This window comes from Bicyclus anynana, chromosome 9 (genome assembly GCF_947172395.1).
Source record: "Bicyclus anynana chromosome 9, ilBicAnyn1.1, whole genome shotgun sequence".
Taxonomy (NCBI): Eukaryota; Metazoa; Arthropoda; class Insecta; order Lepidoptera; family Nymphalidae; genus Bicyclus; species Bicyclus anynana.
The window spans coordinates 6,884,545-6,912,335 of NC_069091.1; the positions used below are offsets into that span (position 1 = coordinate 6,884,545).

Genomic DNA, 27,791 nt, shown 5'->3' on the forward strand with positions numbered 1-27,791 from the left:
TCTGTATTTCGGCTCCATCATCAGACCAACTCCAAACCTTCATAAACATGTAGTGGTTTAAAATACCTTATGGAAACAAACGCACTAGCCGTCTCTACAACTTTCGAAAGTTCCCCTCAATTTCTCCAGGATGCCATCATCAGATCCTGACATGAAAAAAATGGGACCACCCTGGAAGTAAACCCTTCAAAACAAAAAAAGAATTTTCAAAATCGGTCCATAATTGACGGAATTATCGCTGGACATACATAAAAAAAAACATACATACAGCCGAACGTAGAACCTCCTCCTTTTTGGAAGTCGGTTAAAAAATGGCGTCTTATGTTTTAAATATTTTTAAAACTGTTTACAAAAACTTAAGAAATATAATTGAATATTTTTACATTGGTTACTTTTAGAATAGTTTACTTATTTGTTGCTAGTGACTAGTGTTAAATTTAGAAATACAAAATATGAAAAAAATTTGGTAAAGGATGTCAAGGTGAAGCGCGACTTTAATTTTTTTTATGGGTTTCAGCGGCTTCACTACGCTGCTTGTAAAGACTCACTCCGTATGATATTTACTCTGTGAAATAGCTAGACCGGTCTGACAACTGACAAGGCACCGCGTGTTGACTCGCCTTGTTTCGTTTTTAAAAAGACTATATTTGTATTCTATGGTTGAATTTCGACCACAGGGGCACAGGCTAAAATTTTATAGATAGCAGCGGTGGCAGGGTGGCAGGTTTATTTTGTTTATATATTTTTGTAGTTTCGTACTGTAACAAGCTTAGACCATTAATAACTTATTAATGGTCTAAGGTAACAAGTAACAAGATTATCTAAATATACGGTTTATCTATGGATTATACATAGAACGTCCGCGACTTCGTCCGGGAGAGAAGTAAAACTTTCATTTTATGAATTTATGAAGGAAAAAGGTTCCTTGTAGACTACGGAACCCTAAAACGGAGGGTTCTTTTTCGTTTGTTTATTTAGTCGTATGAATTTTTAAATAGTAGTAATAGAAAAATTACGGACGTTCAATTTTTTTACGGTAATTGTGACATAATTTATTTTTGTTTCAAACAAACTATGGGAACATGATGAAAATCTGATACAAAGAATATTATTATCCAAAAAAAAGCTGAAATGAAAAAATATCGGAAAATATGGCATGGCAACATTTGGCTTAAAAAAAAAAAAGTAAAAAGCAATGTTCAGCCGACGGACGTCGTTTCGACTTTTGTATTCCATCATGCAATAATTTTTTCATACATGAATACCTCGTATAAAAGTGTTTTAAATGGTGTCGCGGTCGTGAAACCTAGTTAGATTTTAGTTAAAAATGATATTTTAGTGTTTGATTTTCTACAGTTCATGTTATAGTTCTTGATAGGTCTGTGACAAGTACGGTAATGGTGGCCATGTCATGAAAATCCCCACAGCCATGGATGATAGCTCCGTATCTCATCACAACGGAGGGCAAGTGGGATCTCAGATAGGAGTTAGTGTAAATAACAAACAAAATGAAGAATCTAGTCAAAGTGTCCAGTATTCAATACCGGGCGTTTTGCATTTTATTCAACACGAATGGGCGAGATTCGAACTGGAGAGATCACAATGGGAGGTGGACAGAGCAGAGTTTGAGGTATTATTTTTAAAGTCGTATTGATTTTATTTTTAATATTAGATACTCATTCGGTTGGCTCCCTTTTACTACTTTTGTTTCTTTCGTAACACCCACGTAATCCACTTCACTGACAAATTCTTTCACTGACTTCCTAATTCTGTTTATATGCAGTATTCTAATATGTTGCAAATTGGATTTTTAGCACAGCTTTTACGTATTTATTTTCCTATTTATGTTTTTCAAATACTACACTAATAAAATATGATTTGCTTACTTTATCCTTAATGATTTAATCATTTAGTTATGAACCTAAAATAATACCATTAGCCTCTTTTTGCAATGACATAGTTGAAAGTAAGAGTTGGTATGAATAATTTAAAACTAAATAAGAAATTCCATAGATGTTATGTTAATCATAAATATTTGAAAAAGAAATAGTCTTAATTATTTACATTGATCTATCGCCTTTCAGATTTTTGTAAATTATAGCTCCATTTGATTTTAAGTTGTATTTTTAATATCAGTGTTGAGTAAAATATTCTAGTATTTTTTTTACTTTAGATAGTGATAAATATAATAAGTATTTAGTAATCAATAGAAAAGCAGTAAAAATCTGCCTGTATTAGATGAGGCAAATATAGAGAAAATTAATTAAACACTATGAAACTGAAAATTGAGAGAATTGTTAAAGATTTAATTAAAACATTTAGGTAAACTATACAATTAATTGTGTGGGTAAAATAACAGGACTTACTATCCTGTGCTATTTGAACTTAAAATGAAAAAATATAAAATGTGTAAAAATGCAACAGAAATAAAAATAATAATGGAGAGCACTAAGTCTACTTTACTGTATTGCTAATTCTTTTATGGGTAATTGCATACGTTTTTATAAGAAACCTTGGGCATGTCTCTCAATAACTTTAAAGTTTTTATTAAACACAGGCTTATAGAAAAGTCGTATTATAGTGTTAATGAATATTTAAATGACAAAAAAGCTTGGAAATTAAATGTATTACATGACTGGCTACTTACACACCTATCGTTAAATGGTGATAAACTAAAAAAGAAAAGAACCTGGCTGAGTTTGTTGTGGGCTCTTCTCAAAGCAAGGCATGTTTGGAACCCTCGTAAATTTAGTTTTAAGTTTTCGACTAATTATTATCATTATCTTATAATACTAATACCTGACCTTTTGAAAGTGCTTGTAAACTAAGGCTAATAGAAATTAATGAATATTGACTATTGACTATTACGTTACTGCATCATCATAATCAGCCTATTTTAACGGCCTACTAAAGGGTCAGGCCTCCCTTTTTATAGGAGAGACGAGAGAGAGAGAGATATGGAGCTTAGACCCACTAGGCTGCTGTAATGCGGGTTGGTAGGCTTAGTGTTAAACTCATTGATGACCAATATCATATGTTAACAGAATGATTGTGACCGGGCCTGACAGTTTAACATGCTCTTTGAGGCACTAGGTCTTGAAAATAGAATTTTTCAGTTCTACAAACAGAAGAGAAAACTCAGTATCTCATATAATCTGAAACAGAATTCAAACCCAGGACCTCGGAATCTGAAACCACATGGGCTACCAACCATCTAACCAATGAGATAGTTACTAGTATTTCACTGAATACTGAATAGTATTTAAATAATTTACATTTATTAAAAACCTCTGCTTAATATAGTCATTAGTTTGAGTGTGATTGTATGTAAAAAAATAAATGAACACAAAAGAAATCTATTGATGTTTTAATTCATTATCAATTACTTTACATAATGTTATGCACAAATGTAGTTAACATTTTAATAGATTATTACACATAATTTTGTAAGAATTTTGTGAGCATTCTTGCATTTACTCAAAGGCCATTTGAGTTTTGGTTCAGTAAGCATAAAGTTATAGAAAGTAGTCATTGGGTTACAGTTGCATTCAACATATATATTTGTTGCATATTTTTGTAGCATTCATTATATACAGCTGTTTCAGTACACTCATGGATTTTGTTTTAATTTATTTGTAGGGGTTTGTTGTAACTATTTAATATAACCATTACTAAACTGAAACTATATATTTGTTGTAATATTGTATGAATAAATTTTCCAAAGCTCTCAGCTGTGCTTGAGTGTTAATGAAATCAAAATATATTTATTTCAATTTTGGGATACCGACAGATCTTATTAAAATAATCACCAAATTGCAGCTTGCGATATCATTATTAAAATAAAATTACTAATAAATTAACTCACATTGTTAGTAGTCTTATCAATTGTCACAATCTCTTCATCTCTACAAAATCATCATCACACTGATCACAAAGACTCTTGATGTTTGATTGCCATTTTTACCACCCACTTGCTTGATAAGCATAGCAAAATATCAAGTGTCCTGTTCACATTATATTTTCAATTAGAAAACAATCTGTACTTTAAATAGCTTTAATTAGTACTTGCATCTCACTAGTGTATTCACTAAACCTAAGTTATGTACCACAACATTTCAGGACACTAGAGAAAGAGAGAGTCAAATGTTTACCAATAGAAGTAGAGTCAAAAATACAAAAATATTATTCTTCTTTCATTGTGTTGGTGTTAAGACTGGAACAGCTCTACTCTCTATTGGTCAATAATATATCTTTTTCTTTTCACTAGATATATTTTTACGCATGATAGGCCTTCAGACCGAGGAGCATCTGTTCACATGTCCACATCCAACAGATAGGAAGGGACAGAGACACTTAAATTAAATCAAAATTTGTTTATTTATTTTTATTTAATTTTGGCAAATACAGTCATTACAGAAATAAATACTAATAAAAAATACAATAACATCTTATAAATACACAATACATTGCCAAAAAAAGTATGTACAAATACAAATAGAGTTTTGAACAATAAAAATAAAGGGTACTGAAGTATTGTTATAGATATTTTTTAAAACATGTTTATTTTTAATAGGATTATTGTGCAAGCACTTTAAACATCAAGTTTGACTATTTGTAATAATTACCACTAGTTTTGAAGGCAAGAACGGCTAGCAAGAAACTCGGTAGTTTGAAAATCTTGGGTTAAAAATAACTAATTATACTTTTGGTGTAATATGATAGCTGATCCAATTTCCTTTGAGCATCTTTGTCATAACTGTGTAGTCTTCATCGATCTTGTTGACTGACCAAATCAAAAAGCTACTACATAAAAAAGCTATTATAGTTAGTATAAGCTACTACTACTACTAACACTACTTTTTTATCATTTTGGTTCTTAATAAAAATAACTTTGTCCTGTAACATCAGTACAATGTGTTGTACAAGTCATTCTGCTTACCATATTAAGATTTCAAACAATAGTATTCATTTAGTAAGAATTAGTATTGAATATTAGTGTAGCTGTTAGAATTTTCAAATCAATGTTTTAATGATAACTACAATTGTGAATCTATTTGTGCAGTCAAAAGTTTTTGACTGACAATTGAAATGTCTTTTTTGGTTCCACAGGCGAGGATCGCCTTCCTGCAAGGTGAGAGGAAGGGCCAAGAAAATCTAAAGAATGATCTTGTAAGGCGGATCAAAATGCTTGAGTATGCGCTTAAACAAGAAAGAGCCAAGTTCCACAGGCTCAAGTTTGGTGTGGAACTTCAGCAGGGAGATATGCGCCCACCGCCTGATGAACCGCCGCAAGAACCGGAGCCTGCTGAAAGAGCCCAATGGAAACAAGGGCACCAACTCATTAAGCAATATCTACAGGTAGAACACAAGTTTTAAACCATTAGAAACTTTTATATATTAACAAATTGAGCTTGCATGGCATCAATCAGAAATCTAATCACCTTAATTCAAAAGGACACAAATTTGAAAGAAATTGGGAGTGTGTCAGTCATTGACCTTTTATAATAAAGGACACACAATCAAATAGAAAATTTCACTTGAAAACTGGCCGATTTTGCTTAGACAGTTTTTGAATTATTGGTAAAGTTAATTATACCTAAAGGCCTTTAAATGTAGTCCAATATTCAATGAAATTCCAAATTCAGAGCAAATCCAACCTAAGTGATTGAGTTTAAGGTTGAATTTGCAAATATGACAACTTCAATTGAGTGCTAAGATGTTGTGTTCGGCACTCATTGAGTGGGGATGTCATTATCACCCACATGGCAACCGCCTTTGACACTTGACTATCAAAAGTGCTTATTATGGGAATGGATTTTAAAGAACTAACAAATCATGCCACTCTAATAAAAATGTGTGTAAATGTGTATGTTTGTTACTTCTTCACACAACTACTTCATCAATTAGGTTGAAATTTGGAATGGAGACGATTATATTCCTAATCCATCCAATCTCCCAAGGGATTTGTGAGAAATAAGACTTTGACACAAACAGGATCAAAGTAATTTTATGAACATAGTACCTAATAGATTTATTATTACAGTTTCCATTTGTCACTTTGATAATAAATTATTGGTGGTTCTAAGTGAAGTACTGTGAATTAAATATATATTTCCTAATATTATGGCTCTAACTAGGTATATGACAGGAAATACTTTATCATTGTAGATTGTAAGCCATTATGATGTATTGTCTAATTACACAAGGTCACATACTTTTCAGTAGTAATCATAATTGTTTGATTGTAGCTGATAATACACTACAACCTTATTAGGTTATATTGGAGTTGTTAATCCCATTCCTTCTATGTATACTCAGAGGCACAATTATCCGCCCACTTTAATATACTCGCGTCATATTAAAGGGAACAGATAATTGTGCCTCTGAGTATAGAATGTGGTGTTGTATGGGAAGATTGCTAAAAAATCTTGCTGCCTATGTGGAATATTTTAGCACAGTAATAATTTATGAGTGAAGCCTGAATCTTTACCTAATTTGGAAACTATTGTGATCCAAAATGGGGAACACATGTATTAATTAGTTATTTCAAGTACTTATATTACTACAAGATCAGTTTTTTCTGACATCATTCCATAATTTTCTGTATACATAGTCAAGGACTTGACTATATTTCATCTGTTGTTTCATCAATTTCTATGCAGCATCACATGAAAATAATCAATACCTTGTGTGCCTTGGTATGTGCCTTTGTTGGATATTAGCTACAGCTAATACCGTCGAATCAGACTAAACAGAACAAAATCCTGAGATAGCCAGATATACCTCATTTTATGTACTTTGAAAGTTCATTTCATTTATTAACAATACTTTATATTTTACATTATATACTAGCTGACGCCGCACGGTTTTACCCGCGTGGTTCTCGTTCACGTAGGAGTACGGGGATAATATATATTATAGCCTATAGCCTTCCTCGATAAATAGGCTATGTGACACTGAAAGAATTTTTCAATTCAGACCACTCAGCCAGTTCAGAGATTAGCACATTTAACCAACCAACCAAACAAACAAAATCTTCAGCTTTATAGTATTAGCATAGATACTAAATACTAATATTAATATTATAAATGCGAAAGTAAGTCTGTCTGTCTTTTGGATGTTTAGCAAATTTGGTATAGAGATAAATTGCACTTTGAACATACAACATAGGATACTTTTTATCCTAGAAAAGTCCAAGGTTCCCGCGGGGTTTGTAAAAAATACAATGTCACACGAACGAAGTCGCTTGCGTCCACTAGTATTAGCATAGTTAATAAGTATACTAGTTACACTTGTATTTAATGCAAGTCATTGATGCCCAGTTTGGGCGTAGCCTTAGTTGTTTAGTGAGTAGTAGGGAGACCGATTTAATTTTTTATTTTCTTTATCATGCATGTAGTCATTTACGTAGGAACACTTCATGACTAGAAAGCCCCTTATATCTATCATAAGCTTATCAGTTCGTTTATGTTTATACTTCATGTAATGAAAAATGACACATTGCATGTAAAAAAGCTAGAAATGTATGAATTTTCATCAAATCACGATAAAAGATTTTCAATTAATTTTGAATTTACTAATTAATACATAAAAAACAAAGATTGTCGAAATGTTTGTAAAATAAATAAGAGTCTAAATGTTATTTATTTATTTATTTATTTATTTTTATTTGCTGAGAACACATACATTCTAATGTATTCAGCCATTTCTGGCATACAACAGTTTATATTACAAATACTATTAACAATATATAAAAAAAAATGAATTCAATAGCAGATGATTAATCAAAAAATAAAAATTAGAACAAGTAAAACATTACAATCTGTGCAGGTACGAGTACTTATGTCAAATAATAATAATATAATAATAATGTTATTTATTTTACAAACATTTCGACAATCTTTGTATTTTATGTATTAATTAGTAAATATTGACCTTATTTATATTTACCCAAATGTCTCATAAAAATCAATATATTTTCACCTAGTCATCATCCTTATTAGCTACTATACTAACCTAAGGTAGGCATAGACTGTCTTATTTTCAGCCTTCATAAAATGATGTAAGTCTCGCTATTGCAGTCTCTTGGTCTAAGAGTGAAATTAGAATACGAAATAATTAATTTACATAGAGTTATTGATACATTTTTAAAATTCATCTCTTTTTGCTTTTTTTTTCAGGAAATAGGTTATACAGATACCATTCTTGATGTACGTTCAAACAAAGTAAGGACCCTATTGGGATTAAATAATGAAGAACAAGGGGAGGACCCTAGTTACAGAAACTGTGATAAACAGCAACATTATTCAATGAACACTGCCTTAAGTCGCAAGATGTATGACTATGGTATGTACATTTTTTTATAAATTTTTAATCTTTTCTTGGGCTCAGGAGCAAAATATTTATACATGACCATACTGCTTTGTACTTTGTGTATACCATCATGGTGAGACTTTCATAGAAGAAAAAAATTAACCTGAGAAGGGCTAAAGTTCTTATAAAAAAACAAATATATATATTGTATACTTTAACTGAAATTATCTAAGGACTTGACTGTACTTTTATTTTTTCAAATTTTGTTACCAAATGCACTTCAAATTTTGTTACCAAATGCACTTTGCACTTGTGGTCTAGTGGGTTGTATATTATAGAAAACTACAAATTATGTACCTAACAAACAATGTTCACAATGTTTAAAATTTTCACTTTTCATTAAAATATATTATTAAACCAGGCCTGTATACAAGGAATAGCAGCTTTTGAGGAAGTTTATTCATCAGTCTAACCACAATTTTTTCTATGTAACCTATTTTCCCCATAAAATTAACTTGTAATATAACGTAATACTTTACGATTCCGATTAGTGTATGTTGCAATACAAAGAGGAGTTTCATACTAAGAATAGAGATTTCTTTCCAAATTGATATTGGCTGGTGGGAGGCTTCGGCCGTGGCTAGTTACCACCCTACCGACAAATTACCGCCAAGCTATTTAGCGTTCTGGTACGATATAACCTTTAAATATAGTCCAATATTCAAGAAAATACCAAATTCAGAGCAAATTCAACCTTAAGGAATTAAGTTTAAGATTGAATTTGCAAATGCGACTACTTGAATTGAGTTCCAAGAAGTTGTGTTTGGCACTCATTGAGTGGGGACGTTTTTTGGTTGCTGATTGTATATCCACTTTTAATAGGAGATTGATGGATGTGTGTGATGATGAGGTGACAATGATTCTATATTTTATATTGAATATCTAGGTAAAGAGCAGCGCAAAGCGGGCGTCTCACAAGGGGGTGGCTATAATGAGGAGGGTCTCTCTGTGCAAGAGACGGCAGCAGTATTTGCGAATTTTGAATTTCTAGCCAATCAGGAAATGGATATGGACGAGATAGATGACTTAGATGCCAAACAAATGCACCACTCTACAGGGAAGCAAGGTAAACGTCTATTAAAAATACTATCGCCTTTAGAGACATTGATAGCTTGACTTAATTAGATTTAATTTATAGGTGTTGAAGGTAAATAACTTAACAAGTCGTGTTATGCAACATTGTTCTTTTAATTATCTATGAGTGAATTGTAAAAATAAAGTAAATCTTATGTTTATGATATTCAGGCGAAGAGGTAGACAATGACGCGGAGGAAGTATTAAATGAGCTGAACCTCCTAACAGAAAGTGAAGCTGATGGTGGCGGGCAGGGAGATGAATATCCTGCTGGTGAGTATATTTATCTTGTATTCTTCTCTAGTACATAGCATAATTCTTGTATGTACAATTTGTGCTTTACGACTCTGGAGCCCGTTTTCCAAACTTGGAACTCTTTAACGGTCGTTTGCTAAATGTAGCATTGGCATGAATTTGCCACGGCATTAAAATATTATAAGCTGAGCGAGGCAGCGGAGCGGAGAAACGGAGAAATATTAACCAATAGTATTGCACAGAATCTCCGCACTTCAGTGGACAGGGACTTGCGAGCTAGTTTAAAAAATCATATAAAATCGGTAATTTGGGGAAACAAAACGGGGAATCATGTCTGCAACTCGGCTTCGCATTACTTTCTCACCTTGCTCCGCAGCCTCACTCCTGTCCGGTGGGTAGACATAGTACGCAACTCCGCTCCGCATTAGTCCGTTTCTCCGCTCCGCTGCCTCGCTCCGCTTTGGCGGACAGGCAGCCTGAGCGCGAAAGTTTGTACTTATGGATTACTCTTTGGTTTTTGTTACTCTTTGACGCAAAACGTTCAGTCAACCTATTTGGCTGAAATTTGGAGTGGAGATGGATAGACTAGACTAACATATCCAGGAAAAAAACACATGGTTCCCGTCGTCCCGTCGTGACAGCCCGGTGGATATGACCTCTGCCTTCGATTCCGGAGGGTGTGGGTTCGAATCCGGTACGGGGCATGCACCTCCAACTTTTCAGTTGTGTGCATTTTAAGAAATTAAATATCACGTGTCTCAATCGGTGAAGGAAAACATCGTGAGGAAACCTGCATACCAGAGAATTATCTTAATTCTCTGCGTGTGTGAAGTCTGCCAATCTGCATTAGGCCAGCGTGGTGGACTATTGGCTTTATCCCTCTCATTCTGAGAGGAGACTCGAGCTCAGCAGTGAGCCAAATATGGGTTGATGACGACGAAAATTGGATTTCACGCTGATGAAGTCACAGTGGTTCGCTAGTATTTACAAGAGCTGTGTACTTGTATTGTAGTGAAATTCCCGCACGGCGCTGGCGCGGTGTCGGGCGGCGGCGAGGCGGACGATAAGCCGCTGGCGCTGGGCGAGCTGGCGCAGCTCACCGTCAGCAACGAGGCCGAGGGCTACGACGTGGCCAGCGCCAGCAAGGAGTCCTTCCGCAAGACGTGGAACGCCAAATACACTCTGCGCTCGCACTTTGACGGGGTGAGTGACAGTGAAGTGCCAAGCCCAGCGCTGGGCGAGCTGGCGCAGCTCACAATATGTGATCACATTCCTCTTTCACCGTTCTGTAATGGAACTGTCACGCACCACAGTAAACTCCGCAACTTTTGTAGATATTCCTTAGACGCGTACAGTGGCGTGGTGTGGTCCCTCATTCCTTATACACACTGCAATGATATGGGATGCCTCTGTTTTGCCTATCATCTACAATGTGTGTGGGTATCTTTAAGTTCAGTGAACATTATCTAGGCAAGGGTGTTGCCTTGAACGATAAACTACAGCGTTGATTACAATAGGGTAGTAGACTCACATTAAATTTAATATAATGAATATTAATTTCATATAGTGCATTTAATAAGGGTCCGAAATTAAGGATTTCTTATAAAACTTAATTTAAAAATTGTGTAATAATTTTCATAAAACGTCAAATACGACTCTGACGCCGCAATGGATGTATGGTATTCATGTATGAAAAGAATATGGTATTTTTATTTTTCTTCAATTCAATCTATGATGATGTGATGGCAGTCAAGCGTTTTGAAAGAAAAACGAGATTCTTACTTGCTGAACTAACCAATCCTACTATCCTACTAATATTATAAACGCAAAAGTTTGTATGGATGTTTGGATGTTTGTTACTCTAACACGTCTCGACTACTGAATCGAATTAGCTGAAATTTGGCATTGAGATATATTATAGCCTGGATTAACACATAGGCTACTTTTAACGCATAGGATTAACACATGATTCCCGAGGGATTTGTTATAAACTAAATAGGGATGATGACTGTTTTTTAAATTGTGTATAAATTAAGAGTATGCTAATAGTAAAGCAATTTTGTAATAGTAATAGGGTATCTGCGATCATTACTTTCGGAGCTACAGGGATTTAAAAGGTCAGATTTGCAGCGCTGCCGCGGATCCCTGAAAAACGCCCCATACAAAATGGCTCGAACTAATGACGTCGTAGGCACTTAGTGATAGTTAATTTGTATGGGCGTTCAAACTAGATGACCAATATCTTTGTTATTTGTGCGTTTATGTTTATGTTCATATATTAAAAAATGTCACATTTAATGTAAGGAAGCTAAAACTGTATGAACTTTTATCTAATTACGATAAAAGATTTTTAATAGATTTTGAAATTTTATAATCTTATTTATTTTGCAAATATCCAGACAATCTTTGCTTTTTATATATAAATTAGTTACCGTTGACCTTATTTATCCGAATGTATTATAAAAATCATTATATTAAAACCTAGTCATCATCCCCATTCCACGCGGACGAAGTCGCGGGCGTCCGCTAGTGTTCTAATATTGGAACAACCCTCACACTCCAGGTGCGCGCGCTGGCCTTCCACCCGACCGAGGCGGCGCTGGTGACGGCGTCGGAGGACCACACGCTGAAGCTGTGGAACCTGCAGCGCACGGTGCCCGCCAAGAAGTCGGCGGGGCTGGACGTGGAGCCGCTGTACACGTTCCGCGCGCACACGGCGCCCGTGCTGTGCCTCGCCATGGGCATGCCGCGCTCCGAGGAGTGTTTCTCCGGCGGGCTGGACGGCACCATCCGCGTGTGGAACCTGCCGCCGCCCAGCGCCGACCCCTACGACCCGTACGACCCCGCCGTGCAGGTATCGTATACTTATTACCTCAGACCGATTACCTATAGTCCACTACTTTAGGCTTTTTACACAACAATATCACTATTAAAAAAGGTTTTTTTAGGCGACACTTTTCGTTTCGATTCACATACATTTTATTTTTAATAATAAGCTTTACGGCTCTGGGTTCTAGCCCTTTTGAGCCCGGATTCACATAAAATTAATTAATTATCTTGGACTAATTATAGAAGGACCTGCCTCGCAAGACGTTACCTCTCTGTCAATCAATCAACGATCTAACGCGTGTATACTTATATCGTATCGATGTTTCATTGTTGTAATCGTTTTCGTCGACTGAAAAAACTCCCTAATCATTCCGGTTTGTGTAGTAAGTAGTTCAATGGCATGAAAAATGGTCAACAACTTCTAATTCACTAAAAGATGACCTGACGTTCGATTTCAGTTTCACCTGATGGTAAGCGATGATGCAATCTAAGATTTTTTTTTATTGTTTACAAGTTAGCCCTTGACTACAATCTCACCTGATGGTAAGTGATGATGTAGTCTTAGATGGAAGCGGGCTAACTTGTAAGGAGGAGGATGAAAATCCACACCCCTTTCGGTTACGGCATCGTACCGGAACGCTAAATCGCTCGGCGGTACGTCTTTGCCGGTAGGGTGGTAACTAGCCACGGCCGAAGCCTTCCACCAGCCAGACCTGGTCCAATTAAGAAAACCTCAATCAGCCCAGTCGGGAATCCAACCCAGGACCTCCTTCTTGTAAATCCACCGCGCATACCACTGCGCCACGGAGGTCATCAAAAACATAATTATAATAAATAATAAATTTGTAATAAAAACAATATCTAAAAGAAAAATAGATACTATTCTTCTAACTAACGAACAAACAGCAAAACATCGATCCATTAATTTAATATTCTGTGTACAGATTATATTATTCTTGTTAAATATTTTATTATTTATTTTTGTTAAATATTATCGATGACTGAGTTTACCTCGTACCCTTCAAAAAACGACAGACAATTTTGTTGCTGCATTTGGGTGCGATCCATTTCCATTTCTAATTCCTCTATGTTAAATATATAGAGTTTGCACAAAAACAATACAAACGACATAAAAAGAACCCAAGCAGACATGAGTCACAAACCATTATGAAAAATAAAGATATTGAATTTTATGGGTATTAAATGTGCATTTATAAAATTAAATTATAACTTTAATTATTTTATAAATGTCGTATTTTCATATCAAAAGAAGAAAGAAGTTGTAATTAAAACGATGATTTCTTTTATTTTAATGTGAATTTAACCTTTCATTTAATGCAGAATTACCATATACTATGATGATTTTTTTGATTTTGTATTAATAAGTGAAAGAAGATTTGACATTTGACAGTTCACACTTCACAGCACAGAACACTACTTTATTTGCTGTCTATGACTAATACTCCTACTTAAATATCAGTATTCGTTAATGATTCGTTAACTAAATCCAGTCTGTCGTGCGTATTTTCTTCCCTTGTAATTTTTGTTATTTCGTTTTGTTCTCGTTTCGTTGTTATTGTTAATTATAGTTTATTTGTTGTTTGTTTACTGTTTTTACCCGACTGCAAGAAGGGTTATGTTTTTCGCGCGTATCTTGTATGTATGTATGTAATATTCTTTATTACCTCATATCTTCCAAACCGTTGAACGGATTTACGTAATTCAGATAACGTTAGATTTGTTTTAATAACCCAAGTGTTCTTAGATAGGTGAAATTAGAAAAAAAAAACCAACAAGACGACTGTGAGACGCTATAGAATCGGGGTGAAGTTTTTTTTTTGTGAATATTGCAACATGCGAATCAAATTCAAGGGATTTTTGTGAGAATTTCAAAATAGTATATCATGGCCATTTTAAAAAATCTACAATTAGGAAAACGTTATTTATTAATTCTAATATTAATTAAGTCTATACATAATACGCGAGGCGGACGACTATAAGGTGCGAGGTTTATGAAGTGTAGTTATAAAACACCTAAAATAGACTAAAAGAAATATATTGATTATAAAAATCGGACAAGTGCGAGTCGGATTCGGCCACCGAGGGTTGCGTAGATTTTTTGAATATTTACTTAATTTCGGTTGGACTTAGGTATACATTATCGTACTTTGTAACAAACGTAACCAATAAATCCGAAATTCACCATCTATCGTAACTAAAAAGTGTGAAATAAATTAATTAATTAAACAAATATAAAAACCCGGCATAAATGATATAAAAATTGATCAAACTAAAATCGGGACCTAATAAAAAATGTAGACGAAAATCATTCTATTCAATATAATAGGTCCCGACTGTTTTCTAATTGTTTTCTACACTTCTGGACTGAGCTTTTTTTTTCTTTTCAGTTTTTTTATCATTTATGCAGTCGGGTTTTTTATCAGTTTAATTAATTAATTTTATTTAGTTTAGTACGAAAATTAGTGAACCGGAGCCTGGTACTAGCCGGAGTAGTTATTCCGCGTTGCTATTGTTTCCGTCACCAAAAAAGAAACGTACGAATAAATCACCCTTATCGTCCTCCGAGAAAACCGTTTTGATTAATGTGTTTAAATATGTCGAGGAAACCTTATGCTTGCTTCTACATAATAAAGAAACAAAACTATAAGAGTTCTTTATTGCCTACGGAACCCTTAATATAAGTGAAGCATTATCTGTTTGATAAATAACAGGATATATTATATAGGAATATAGTACTAAAAAAATATTTGTTTATCACAGGAAGTTTTATTTCATGATAATATTCGTAAATAATGATAAAATGTTGAGCACCCCTGAGTCAGCTGTTTTTGTTTGTTTACATAGTTTAAAATACCTACTCAATTTGACTATAAGGACTTGTATCGCTCTCAAATTCACCAACAAAATTGTCTGTCGTGTGTTTTGAGGAGGACGAAGAGAGAAGAAAGATCTCGAGTAGGTCCCAGGAACTTGCGATCTTGAGTGTAGGTTTAAAGGTATCTTTCCTGCCCGGCATGTTCTCTTTGCTTACACTTAAAAAATTCATGATCATCTGTAGACAATATCACTAAAGTAACTCTCCCCGCCTATCCCAAGTAACCCATAAAGAATTACACAACAAGTAATGTTAACGGGTCGTACGCCACGAGCATACTGAAGCCGACCGGCCGACGATCGCAAGTAGATCCCGCCAACTGATCGCTACTCTTCTAAATCTCTACTCTTTACGAAACAAGTCGCACCACCTAGCGTCGGGACGAACCAACACTAGATTGAGCGACGTCATATATGTCCCAGATTGCTATTTTCATTAATATAATTAATCATTCGTAACAAAGGCTCCATAGTTCTCCGGTCAAATGACAAGTGTGTGTGTGTAACACGGTAGTGTGTGTCGCAGGGGCCGGTGCTGCGCGATCACACGGACGCGGTGTGGTCGCTGGCCAGCGCGCACGGGCGCCTGCTGTCGGCGTCGGCGGACGGCACGGCGCGGCTGTGGGCGCCGCGCGCGCCGCGCCCGCTGCTGGCCACGCTGCGCGACGACGTCAACGCCAACGCCGCGCCCGCCGCCGCGGACTTCGCCGACGCCGCCTCGCGCGCCGCCGTCGTCTACCGCGACGGGAACCTGCTGCTCTTCGACCTCGAGACCGGACAGGTATCGACATACACAACCGATTTCAACGACTCACTATAGTCTCAGTCCAAAAAGGGCGAATTCGCCGCGATTCTCTCGCAAGTATTACGCGCGATCATTGCGTACCAACGCGCGAGCATTTGGGGAGGAATTCAGTACGAAACGTGGAGTTGAACGTGCACTCGCTCTAGAGTTCGCGCGTTAACTCGACGCAACAAGGCGTCCCTATTATCTCGACTCGTACGCAATACGCGCGAATCAAGCGCATGTCGAGAGCCTGGCGTAGTGCACGCGATTTACGCGCGTATTTTGATTTCGCGCGATGCTTGTGGACACGATGTATTGATGTCTAGTGCTTCGACAACGCGCGTATGAATTCGCGCGATACGATTCGCGACGTAATCGCCCCTTCTGGACAAGGACATGGGTCAAACCTCCCTTATTTTTTGGGAGAGGGACTTTGTGTTTAGACCCGCGAGTCCCGCGACAATACTTCTGTTGGTTGGTGGTTTACTTTGGTAATGATCATTATTAGTTGTGATAATGACTGTGGCTGATAGCTTAACGTAATTACCAAATCACGGGTTTGCAATCTTAGGGCGTGTCCAAACATAACGCGGCAAGTTTGCGGCAATACTGCGCGGCATTTATACACTCAGTTTTTGCGATTTTATCCCACATGTCTTCTCTTAAATTATTGCGCCTGGTGTCCAATCATGATTTATATGAACCATATATTCCAATAAGTCGAATTGCCACATCGTTCGCGCGCGGCAACAACACGCGACAATCGTGCGTGTCAGCTCCGAACACAGCGCGGAAATGACGCGCGCCGTGTCGCTCACGAATGCCGCGCGATGTTTGGACACACGTGGTGTTCATCATGTCGCGCTCTTGCACAATGTGTCAACGCACCCGTCGCCCGCAGGCCGTGCTGCGCGTGTCGTGCGACAGCCTGGCGCACCGCGTGCGCGCGCACCCCACGCTGCCGCTGCTGGTGACGGCGCACGAGGACCGCCACATCCGCTTCTGGGACGCGGCGTCGGGCCGCTGCGCGCACGCCATGGTGGCGCACCTGGACGCCGTGACGGGGCTGGCGCTGGACCCCAACGGGCTGTTCCTGCTGTCGGGCAGCCACGACTGCTCCGTGCGCCTGTGGAACCTCGACACCAAGACGTGCGTGCAGGAGATCACGGCGCACCGCAAGAAGTTCGACGAGAGCATCCTGGACGTGGCCTTCCACCCGCTGCGGCCGTACATCGCCAGCGCGGGCGCCGACGGGCTCGCCAAGGTGTTCGTCTGAGCCGCCCCCACATGTATAGACATTTGAAATCTATTATAATATATTTTTAGATTTTCAGTATGTGAATTTTAGGTTTTTATCGCAAACTTTTTCACCGATTTTACGATACGCAGTGAGAATTTATTGTTCGTTTCTTATTGCATCTGTAAGCGAGACGTTTGTAATAAATATCATACGGACATGGACGAGTTTCCTTGGCGCGGTTGCGTGTCTGTCTGTACAGTTAGAGTTCCGCAGTGTTTGCTAATATTTCGCAAAGTACGGACGTGGTTCGATTAGTTGGTACGTTTTATTTAAATAAATCGGATCTATCTATATAATATAGTTAGTGTACTGTCTTGTTTTGTCACTTGTATTGAATAACTATGCTCTCACGATATCTTATACGAATGATGAGCGAGCGAACAAAAATATGAATGAGTAGAAAGTACTATATGGGAAGTAACATAAGTAATGTTTGTTCATAACGCATACTGCGATGTAGAATATATATATATATTATAAAAACATTACATATTCCTTTATTTTCCTCGAATTCTTGTACACATCCAAAATTGATAGTAAAAAAACAACGTAACCGAAACTCATAACTTTTTTTATTTTGTCATTCATAATCCTAAAACCCCACTTTTGACAGTGATATAACCTTACTGAAATACTTGTACATACATAATACTTGTTATACAATTTTTATGATCATACTTCAAAGTTGCCTTTGAGGGCGTGTATAATTTGAGGGGATATTTGATTAAAGGTCATGCGTTAGGTAAGGTACCTTAACTTCGTCTTATCAAGTCTAATTTGCCATACTTTGAATATTATATAAAGTAAAGCCGTAGATAGAGAAACAAATAGACAAATAGATCACTAATTGTCAAAAGATACTTTAATTTGACGTTTTGATTTGACATCACAATACGTACTTGACCAGTTTTTCAACGATATATTTTAAGTTAATAATAGGGATGATGACTAGGTTTGAATATACTGATTTTTATGATAAATTAGGACAATGTTAACTAATTTATACATAAAAAGAAAAGATTGACTGGATATTTTCATAAAAATTTTAATAAAAAAAATTCAACCGACTTCCAACTCAAAAATTAAACTAAACTAAAAAGCAAAAAATAACATCTTACCTATGTGCTACCTTCTGATCAGTTTGAAGGCGGTGCCAAGCCAGTGATGTTTTAATTCAAGCCGTTTAAATTACACAATTTCTGTGGTTCTTTCAGAAACGGCTTTAATTAAAACATGTCACTGGATTGGCACCGCCTTCAAACTGATCAGAAGGTAGCACATAGGTAAGATGTTATTTTTTGCTTTTTAGTTTAGTTTAATTTTTGAGTTGGAAGTCGGTTGAATTTTTTTTATTAAAATTTTTATTTTTTAATTTTTAGTGTTAGCACACCTACTGAATGTGAACAAAAATTAATGAGCAATTAGTTGAAACGTTATTTCCTTATGATAAGTATCTAAGTCCGACAATCCCAATTTTAAAAATACTACCTTAACTCATATACGAAATTTCACTCCCCCTTTATCCACACGTAATATGAATGTTCAGAAAAACGTGAAAGGTGACTGGCCTCCGTCTTCATCACCAGACCCCCTATGCAGTCACAATTCATATGGGTGGAAAGTTCTCATCAATATAAAATTTATCAAGTCTAAACACAAGGTAGCTACTGTGAACCGTCGAGGAGTTCCCTTAACTCTCCTTCATCTCCATCACCAGACCCCTAATACAGTCACAATCTATCCAGGTGGAAAGTTCTCATCAATACAAAATTATCAAGTCAAAACACAAGGTAGCTACTGTGAACCGTCGAGGAGTTCCCTTAACTATCTTTTGTCTTCATCACCAGACCCCTAATACAGTCACAACCCATCTAGGTGGAAAGTTCTCATCAATACAAAAAAATCAAGCCCAAACAAAAGGTACCTGCTGTAAATCGTTGACGAGTTCCATCGTCTGTGTATCGGCTCCATCATCAGACCAACTCCAGACCTTCATAAAATTGTAGTGGTTTAAAATACCTTATGGAAACACTAACAAACGCACTAGCCGTCTTTACGATTTTCGAAAGTTCCCCTCGATTTCTCCAGGATGCCATCATCAGATCCTGACATGAAAAAAATGGGACCACCCTGGAATCAAACCTTTCAAAACAAAAAAAGAATTTTCAAAATCGGTCCACAAATGACGGAATTATCGCTGGACATACATAAAAAAAAAACATACATACAGCCGAACGTAGAACCTCCTCCTTTTTGGAAGTCGGTTAAAAATAAATAAGATTATAAAATTTCAAAATATATTAAAAATCTTTTACCGTAATTAGATGGTAATTACAACAATAATGGTACAATTTAAAAAACTGTCATCATCCCTATTTGCAACAAACTGGTTTGTTGATATTTTGACTTACAGCGGCCCATCGATTGTTTATTGACCTAATTTGTCTATGTTGCAGATTTACTTTTCCCTTTTCCTCAAACATGTTTAAAATTAAACGCAATGCACCTATGCTACAGAACTTATAAGTTCAACAAAAAATTCTATATTCTAGTCATAATCAAATAGCCACCCTCACTAAATCCTTTGAAATTATTCTCGACCACGAAATAATAATAATCATAATTATTCATATTGATACACAATTATTTTATGTTCATTTGGACACAATACCGATGAAATATATATCTTCTATACATTTAGATTACAATCGTTAGGTTAGGTAGGTAGGTTAAAGATAAGAAATACCTAAAGTTATTAGTGGCGAAGGATGGAATTTTGACAAAGGTAAGGAAATTCATACATCCATACCTAAATATTCATTACAATAATGATTATATGTATATGTATAGATTTTTAAAAAGTAACCCGGCGGGAATCGGCCTGTATTGTCTCTTCGCCGCTGAAAGTTATATAAAGTGGTCCTTCTCTTGTCTCCAGATATGTCGTAGCCTTTCGTCGTAGTTATTCAATAACCTCAATAGCTCCGAGGTATAGGGGCCGAATTAGACACCGAGAGGTTGTGGGTTCGGTCCCCGGCTCGCTGGACTATTGTTGTACCCACTCTTTCCGAATTATTAGACGGGGATATTCGTCGCATTTAAAAGAGATAAGGCAAATATATTTTTTTTCTATAAATTAAATGAAAAGCTGTTATTACTAATTTTCGTGTGGTTTTAACTTTAAAATGATTGACAGGTAACTAGCAACGACCGAATCCTACCAAACGAATCTATAGACCTAACATGGGATCCACGACATATCCTGCAGAGAAATAGACCAATCAACCAATAGCTCAACGGTAAGAGCGGTTGGACTCATCACTGAGGGGTTCAATCCTCACCCTGTTGGTCTATTGTCGTACCCACTCCTAGCACAGTCTTTCCCGACTAGTTGGAGGGGAATGAGAAAATTGATCTTTAAAAACAAAATAGAGTTGGAACCGGAAATATCGCTATCTCTTTCATTTCTGTATCGCCGCCGCCATTGGTCAAAATTTGTCTATTTCTCTTCACAAGATGTCGTTGGTCTCATGCTACGCCTACTGAGCCAACATAAAAAACATAATAAAGCTAAAAAAAGCCGTGTATCGATCTCAGGATCTCTGTTGAAAACCAAAGCTTTATGAACCAAGCCAGAGAGTAGGTTAACTACATTATATACTCGTGCGTATTAACTTGACACCAAACACAACCAAACAAACATCATTCGAGCCAACCCCTGTAACCAAGTGGCTTCAGGGGTTGGTGTCAAGTTAATCCGCACGAGCTGTAAATAATATGTTTATTTTATTTTTAATCATACAACGCTTCTTTTGCATTCAGTATGAGTGTTTTGTTTGTTATTTTTTACAACATCAAACATAAATACGAGGTACCATCAACAAATCTTTCAGTTGATTCTCAAGCACTTACAAAGACGCAACAACGGGCATTGTTCTCTTAAAATGTTTGGCGCGTAAGTATATTGTCTTATTTTCTTTAAATTAAAAATATAATAACTATTAATGTAATAGAAGGATGTTAGTTAAGTTATTTTAATTGGTCCCTTACAGGGGCCCATAGTGTTATGATTTTGTCACTAACAGATGTTAATGTTAATGACTGAGATCGACAGCTTAACATGCTGTCCCAGGCACGGGGGTGCGACACAGGGGCGTAGCTACCAGTAGCGAAGACTGAAATTTTCTAGTAGGTATGTAGTAGGTAATCTGTATGTGTTTTTGGCTGAGTACGTTAAATCGAAGTTCGTTAAGATGCGAAGGCCTCCGTGGCGCAGTGGTATGCGCGGTGGATTTACAAAACGGAGGTCCTGGGTTCGATCCCCGGCTGGGCCGATTGAGATTTTCTTAATTGGTCCAGGTCTGGCTGGTGGGAGGCTTCGGCTGTGGCTAGTTACCACCCTACCGGCAAAGACGTACCGCCAAGCGATTTAGCGTTCCGGTGCGAAGTCGTGTAGAAACCGAAAAGTGTGTGATTTTCATCCTCCTCCTAACAAGTTAGCCCGCTTCCATCTTAGATTGCATCATCACTTACCATCAGGTGAGATTGTAGTCAAGGGCTAACTTGTAAAGAATAAAAAAAAATCTTAAAATGCTCACAACTGAAAAGTTGGAGGTGCATGGTGGATGCTTCGGACCGGGTTCGAAACTACACCCTCCAGAATCGGAGGCAGAGGTCATATCCACTGAGCCGTTCAATAAGCCTAATTAATATAAATGAATTTTGACTTTGACTTTGAATTTATGGCTTAAATGGTTTTGTTTATATGATGTACAGGCTACCAGGCTTGGGAATGTTCGTATATTTTCTGATCTGGCTGACGCAAAAGTTGTCTGAATTACCGAGTCCGCCGCCGCCCGAAGCTTTGCCGAGTCCTGCACCAGATCGACATTTGCCTCCAGGGAAAAATTATATACAAGGATAAGCAAACAGGATAATTACCTATGTATATTCCAGTAACGAAGTATCTACATATGTAAACATAAAAAGTGCGATGCTGAGTGATGTCTGTTCGGCGTGTCCACAAATTAATAAATATTGTCTGAGCTTTTAATAAAACTTCAAAAAAGTTATGGAATTGCTGCCTATTAAATAATAGATCATTAGTTGGAATTTTTGTGCTCATTCTAAGGGATAAGGGTAAGGAGATGATGACGATTCTAAAAACCAACCTTTGGTGGGCTCCGTGGCGGCCTGTCGTAGTGGTATGGCGGTACAAGACGGATGTTCTGGGTTCGATCCCCGGCTGGGCCGTTTGAGGTTTTTTGGCTGGTGGGAAGCTTCAACCGTGGCTAGTTACCACCCTACCGGCAAAGACGTACCGCTAAGTGATTTGCGTTCCGGTATGTCAGTAGAAAGCGAAAGAGGTGTGGATTTTCATTCTCCTAACAAGTTAGCCCGCTTTCATCTTAAGATTGCATCATGACTTACCATCAGGTGAGATTGTTGTCATGACCTAACTTTTAAAGAAAAAAAAACCAAGTACTGCGAGTTTGTATTTAATTAACAATAATATTATGAGGATGTACTCGTAGTTGAGGATGTATCTACTAATTCTATGTATGAACATTGAACATATTATGCTATGCTAGCTATCTACGGTTGTAGGTACCCACATGGCTAGCTGTCGCTGCCTGCCGATTCAACTTATATCAAAAATCGCGAATAATTTAGTTGTACGAACACAACGACAAGATGACTAACACACGATATGTTTTACCAGATATCATGCCGGCAGCGCTGCAGGCATGTATATCGGACCGTGAGTGACCAACATTACACAGTTCTATGAGCCGATGGACCATGGAGTTCGACGGTACTGCAATTAGCGACCTCGCATCTTGGTGGTTGACGATACTGACGATATTGACGATATTTACGACATTATATTTTGACAAGTTGCAGGGAGTCGCTGGATGCAGACGGAACAAAGCATTTAAAAGTCTACAGGAGGCCTATGTCCAGCAGTGGTCGACCATTGACTGACGATGATGCCATACTATTAAGATTATTGCAATAAGTAATACCTTAAGTGCTCTACACCTATTGTAAAATGGTGTAATGTAGGTAGATATAGGAAACCATGTATAAGTGAAGAAAGGTTTTTTATCGTAATAATTATGTAGGGTAGGAGAGTTTAAATAAAAAGTCAACGTGGTGATTTATTGTATTGCGATAATTTTATTTATACATCTGCTTGGTATTTTATTATACGCCAAAATTTGAATCCATTCTCAACACCAAGTGTATGGGTACCAGTACTGTATACAATAACATACACCAACGGGAGAATAACAGCTACTGAATTCGACGTGTTGCAATATGTATGGGAAAGACATTTGCTAAATCTATGGTCACGTGATCAAGATCTGTCATTTCTTCACATACCTACATTTTTCTAGTTTTCGAAGCGTTTGCGATCGTAGAAAGATGTATGGGAATGACATTTGCTATCGACAGGTCACGTGATTAAGATCTGTCATTCCCATACATTTTTCTAGTTTTCGAAGCGAAAGCGATCGTAGAAAGGGAATTGACGTGCCACTTGGCAAGGGGGGCAGAGTGGATTAGAAGTTAGCACAGTTATCTACTATGCATGTAGGTATATACCTAGACACCTATTACAATGATGAATAACGCTTGTAAACTCTATCCCAAAATAAAAGTCTCTCTGGGTTAGGTAGTGGTATCATTTTGACTTCACTATCCAGTTGCAAAAACTGTAGATCGCCTTTTTTACTTCGGTTCCAATCGGCTGTAGTGCAAGAGGATGGTCTCCTAAAATGCAAGTTGGTAGGTATTAGAACATGAACATTATACAATAACATAGATGCTAATGCACAGGCACCAGTGGCGTAGCTAGGCAACCAATGGCCCTGGTGCAAATAAAAAAATGGGACCACACTAAGTATTAGATATCTAGACTGGATAGAGTCTTATCAAGTAAAATTATAAATACTAGCGGACCCAGTCAAGCTTCGCTTTGACTTATTTGCACTTCTTATCTATTCCTAGCCCCTACCCTACCTCTGAATTCAATTGTTACAAAAAATGTGATATGAAGAACCGCTCGACCGATTTTGTGCAAACTTCACATAAACCATCTACTAAATTCGAACAAAGCATAAACATTTGGTTTAGATAGGTGAGAGGAAACTCGAGCTCAGAAGGGAGCCGAATGTAGGCCCAACCCTTCTCATTCTGAGAGGAGACTCGAGCACAGCAGTGAGCCGAATATGGGTTGATACGTAGGTGAGCCGGTTCTTGAATTATAAAATTACAACCAAAAGTGGCATTGATTTTTATATATGTACCTACATATATAGATATACAAATACATAAAAATTCTAAGCTAATTTATCATCAGTTCTCAAGTTTTACAAGTTGAGTAAGATCGCTATTTTCTGGTAAGGATTCGTGGGCCCTCTGAGCTGGAGGGCCCTGGGGCATTGCACCGTTTAGCCCCTCGGTAGCTACGCCATTGACAGGCACATTTTCAAGTAGATACACAACATGGCGACTGGTTTTTAATAATGATCTAGTAATTACCAACGTAGTCAATACGTCATCATCATTATCAACCTAATTTAACGGCTTGTAGTGGGCCGTTAAAATAAGGCCAGGCCAGCGCCGGCCCGAAGTAAATTTTAGAGTGGAGCGAGATCCAATTATGACGTTCTTCTGTTTGCTCCTATACCAATTGTGAGTGCAAAGGAGGTATGGAACGTGAAGATCTCGACCATACTCTGGAGTGACCAACGTTCTTTACCATGTAGGGGCCCTCTATGATTTGGCGCTTGGAGCGACTGCTCAGTTCGCCGTATGGGCGGGCCGGCTCTGGGCCAGGCCTTCTCTTCTTATAGGAGACTTACTGGGTCTGCGGGCTTCGAGTGATAATTTTACTCTTTAATTATCACTATTGGATGTTAATGGCTCTATCTAATCTATGTAAATCTATGCCTACATTACTAAATACTCAAAATTATTAATTAGGCTTACCTTCTTTTTGCAAAATTAGTCCAAAGTGTTGTGATTGTATTGATCATTTTAAGGTCCTCAGGCGTAGGCGATACTGCTGGTAATGGTACTAAATTGAAAACCAAAGGATCAAACATATAAAACAGCTCATCTGCGTGAGTAGCTCCAGGCTTTTGTGGTAGTCCAGAGACTGATTTATATAAATTTCTAAACGAATCGTACTTAAAGAAATAATTATACAATCTAATATTAGAGGAAAGTAAAGAGTTTCCTGAAGCAAATGATGGGTACATTATTACAGTATCAGAAAAATAGTCTATTAATGAATCGTGATCGATGCCTTTCTTGAAGTAGAACTTTCGTATCTCTTCAGTAAGAGCTTCTTTTTCTGACTCGTTTGTGAATAGTATGTTTTCAGGTATTATGTCAGATAGTGTTGAATTTAAATTCTTTAGACCGTTAGAATCGTATTGTCCTGCTTGCTTTATTCCTTCCTTATTATTATATCCCAATATAATATCTAAATTAGTATCGCATATTGGTGAATCTACTAATTGTTTAGGGTAGGCTGTTATGAACGATTTATTTTCAATCACTGGGCTTTCTACACAAGGCCTAAATAGATATAATTTCAAGGGTTGATTTTTTGCATCTACCCGCGATGCTTTGATAATTTCATCAGTTGAGGCATTTTGGAATATTTCAAGCAGTTCTTTTGGATCTTCTGAGTTAAATCCCATTTTAGATGCAACCATTGATGCAGTCTTTACTGGGTTGGGGTCTATTTTATTTGGCATCAAAACCGTACCACTTTGCAGGATGGCTTTATCAAACAGTCCTTCGTGTTTTCCAGTAGTAATCATATAATGGATTGCCGTCGCTCCTGCACTTTCACCAAATACTGTCATCGTGTTAGGATTTCCACCGAAAGCTTGGATATTGTCTTTAATCCACTGTAATGCAGCTAGTTGGTCTTTCAGACCGATGTTGCCAGTAGCTTCTGTGCCATATAAGCATAGGAAACCAAAAGCACCCACTCGATAATTAATTGTCACTACAATTACGTCTTTTTGTATGAAATACTTAGGATTGAATAGAAGGTTAGAGTTGCTGCCAAAATCAAATCCTCCGCCATGGACAAAAACCATTACAGGCAATAAATCATTGTTTTGTCTAATTGGGGTGAACACGTTAGCAACGAGACAATCTTCTTGACCTACAGGTGTTTTTAATAATTCTGAATATTGGTTGCAATTGATAGAGCCATTGGTAGCGAACATGGTCCCACTCCATTTCGGTGCAGGATTAGCTTCCTGAAAATGTACATCTACAATTTTAAATAATTAACTAAATAACAATAAATTTGCGTAATTAATTCGTAACCACGGACATAATTAACATATCTAGAATAATGACGTTTCGTCGTCGTCGTCATCAACCCATATTCGGCTCACTGCTGAGCTCGAGTCTCCTCTCAGAATGAGAGGGGTCAGGCCAATAGTCCACCACGCTGGCCAAATGCGGATTGGCAGACTTCAAACACGCACAGAATGAAGATAACTCTCTGGTATGCTGGTTTCCTCACGATGCTTTCCTTCACCGATTGAGACACGTGATATTTAATTTCTTAAAATGCACACAACTGAAAAGTTGGAGGTGCATGCTCCGGACCTGATTCGAACCTACACCCTCCGGAATCGGAGGCAGAGGTCATATCCACTGGGCTATCACTGCGCTCACAACGTTTATGGCAGAAAAAATCTTTAAAAAAATGCTGATAGGATCGAGTCGAAATTTGCTAAGAATAAGGTACCCAGAATCAGTTCTATTAAGAAAATAATTGTCTAAATCGGTTTATCCGTGTAGTACGACGTAACAGACAGACATACAGACACAAAACACAATAGTAACCCACTATACATCGTTGGGGTTAACATACCTGAAACCGCTTGGTAACTGATGCATAGGGTATTCCCAAATAAGCATTATAACCGTTCTGCCAATCGACTTTGCCTCTTACTTTGCCTTGCGGTAGATTTATTTCACCTGTCCAAACAAACGACACTGTACAACTAAAGTATTGTAGAATTAATGCAAAAACAAAAATAACACGTCCGCTATCCATGGCCACTAATAACTGTTTGATAGTAAAAGTAGGTGACTCGTATCACTACGAAATAGCTTCAGTTGAGAAAATAATAATTTAGTATACGAGTTTATGTATTTATAACACATGACGCGAGAAACAGTTTTGTTGGCTTGTTGTTTTTATGTTTAAAAAACGTTTTATGATGTTTAATC

At 37.2% G+C, this 27,791-nt stretch overlaps 2 protein-coding genes across 3 annotated transcripts; one reads left to right on the forward strand and one right to left on the reverse strand.

The window, feature by feature from the left end:
* Positions 1 to 1,177: 1,177 nt before the first annotated feature.
* On the forward strand, positions 1,178 to 18,079 carry LOC112044713 (striatin-3). 2 transcript variants are annotated; one of them, XM_024080653.2, is made up of 9 exons: positions 1,179 to 1,630; positions 5,110 to 5,358; positions 8,181 to 8,346; positions 9,260 to 9,439; positions 9,619 to 9,720; positions 10,715 to 10,905; positions 12,266 to 12,556; positions 15,953 to 16,207; positions 17,115 to 18,079. In XM_024080653.2, exons 1-9 carry the CDS (start codon positions 1,412 to 1,414, stop codon positions 17,487 to 17,489), a joined length of 2,028 nt encoding a protein of 675 aa, XP_023936421.1. In that variant the 5' UTR covers positions 1,179 to 1,411; the 3' UTR covers positions 17,490 to 18,079. The 2 variants fall into 2 exon arrangements, with proteins under 2 accessions (XP_052739421.1, XP_023936421.1); XM_052883461.1 differs by lacking the exons at positions 15,953 to 16,207; positions 17,115 to 18,079 and adding an exon at positions 15,427 to 15,638 and having other exon boundaries at positions 1,178 to 1,630; positions 12,266 to 12,593.
* Positions 18,080 to 23,647: 5,568 nt separating this feature from the next.
* On the reverse strand, positions 23,648 to 27,615 carry LOC112045219 (juvenile hormone esterase-like). The gene is made up of 3 exons (XM_024081318.2): positions 27,430 to 27,615; positions 25,512 to 26,803; positions 23,648 to 24,290 (listed from the first exon to the last, which is right to left on the reverse strand). The coding sequence occupies exons 1-3, from the start codon at positions 27,613 to 27,615 to the stop codon at positions 24,134 to 24,136; spliced, it is 1,635 nt and encodes a 544-aa protein (XP_023937086.1). The 3' UTR covers positions 23,648 to 24,133.
* Between the last annotated feature and the right edge of the window lie 176 nt (positions 27,616 to 27,791).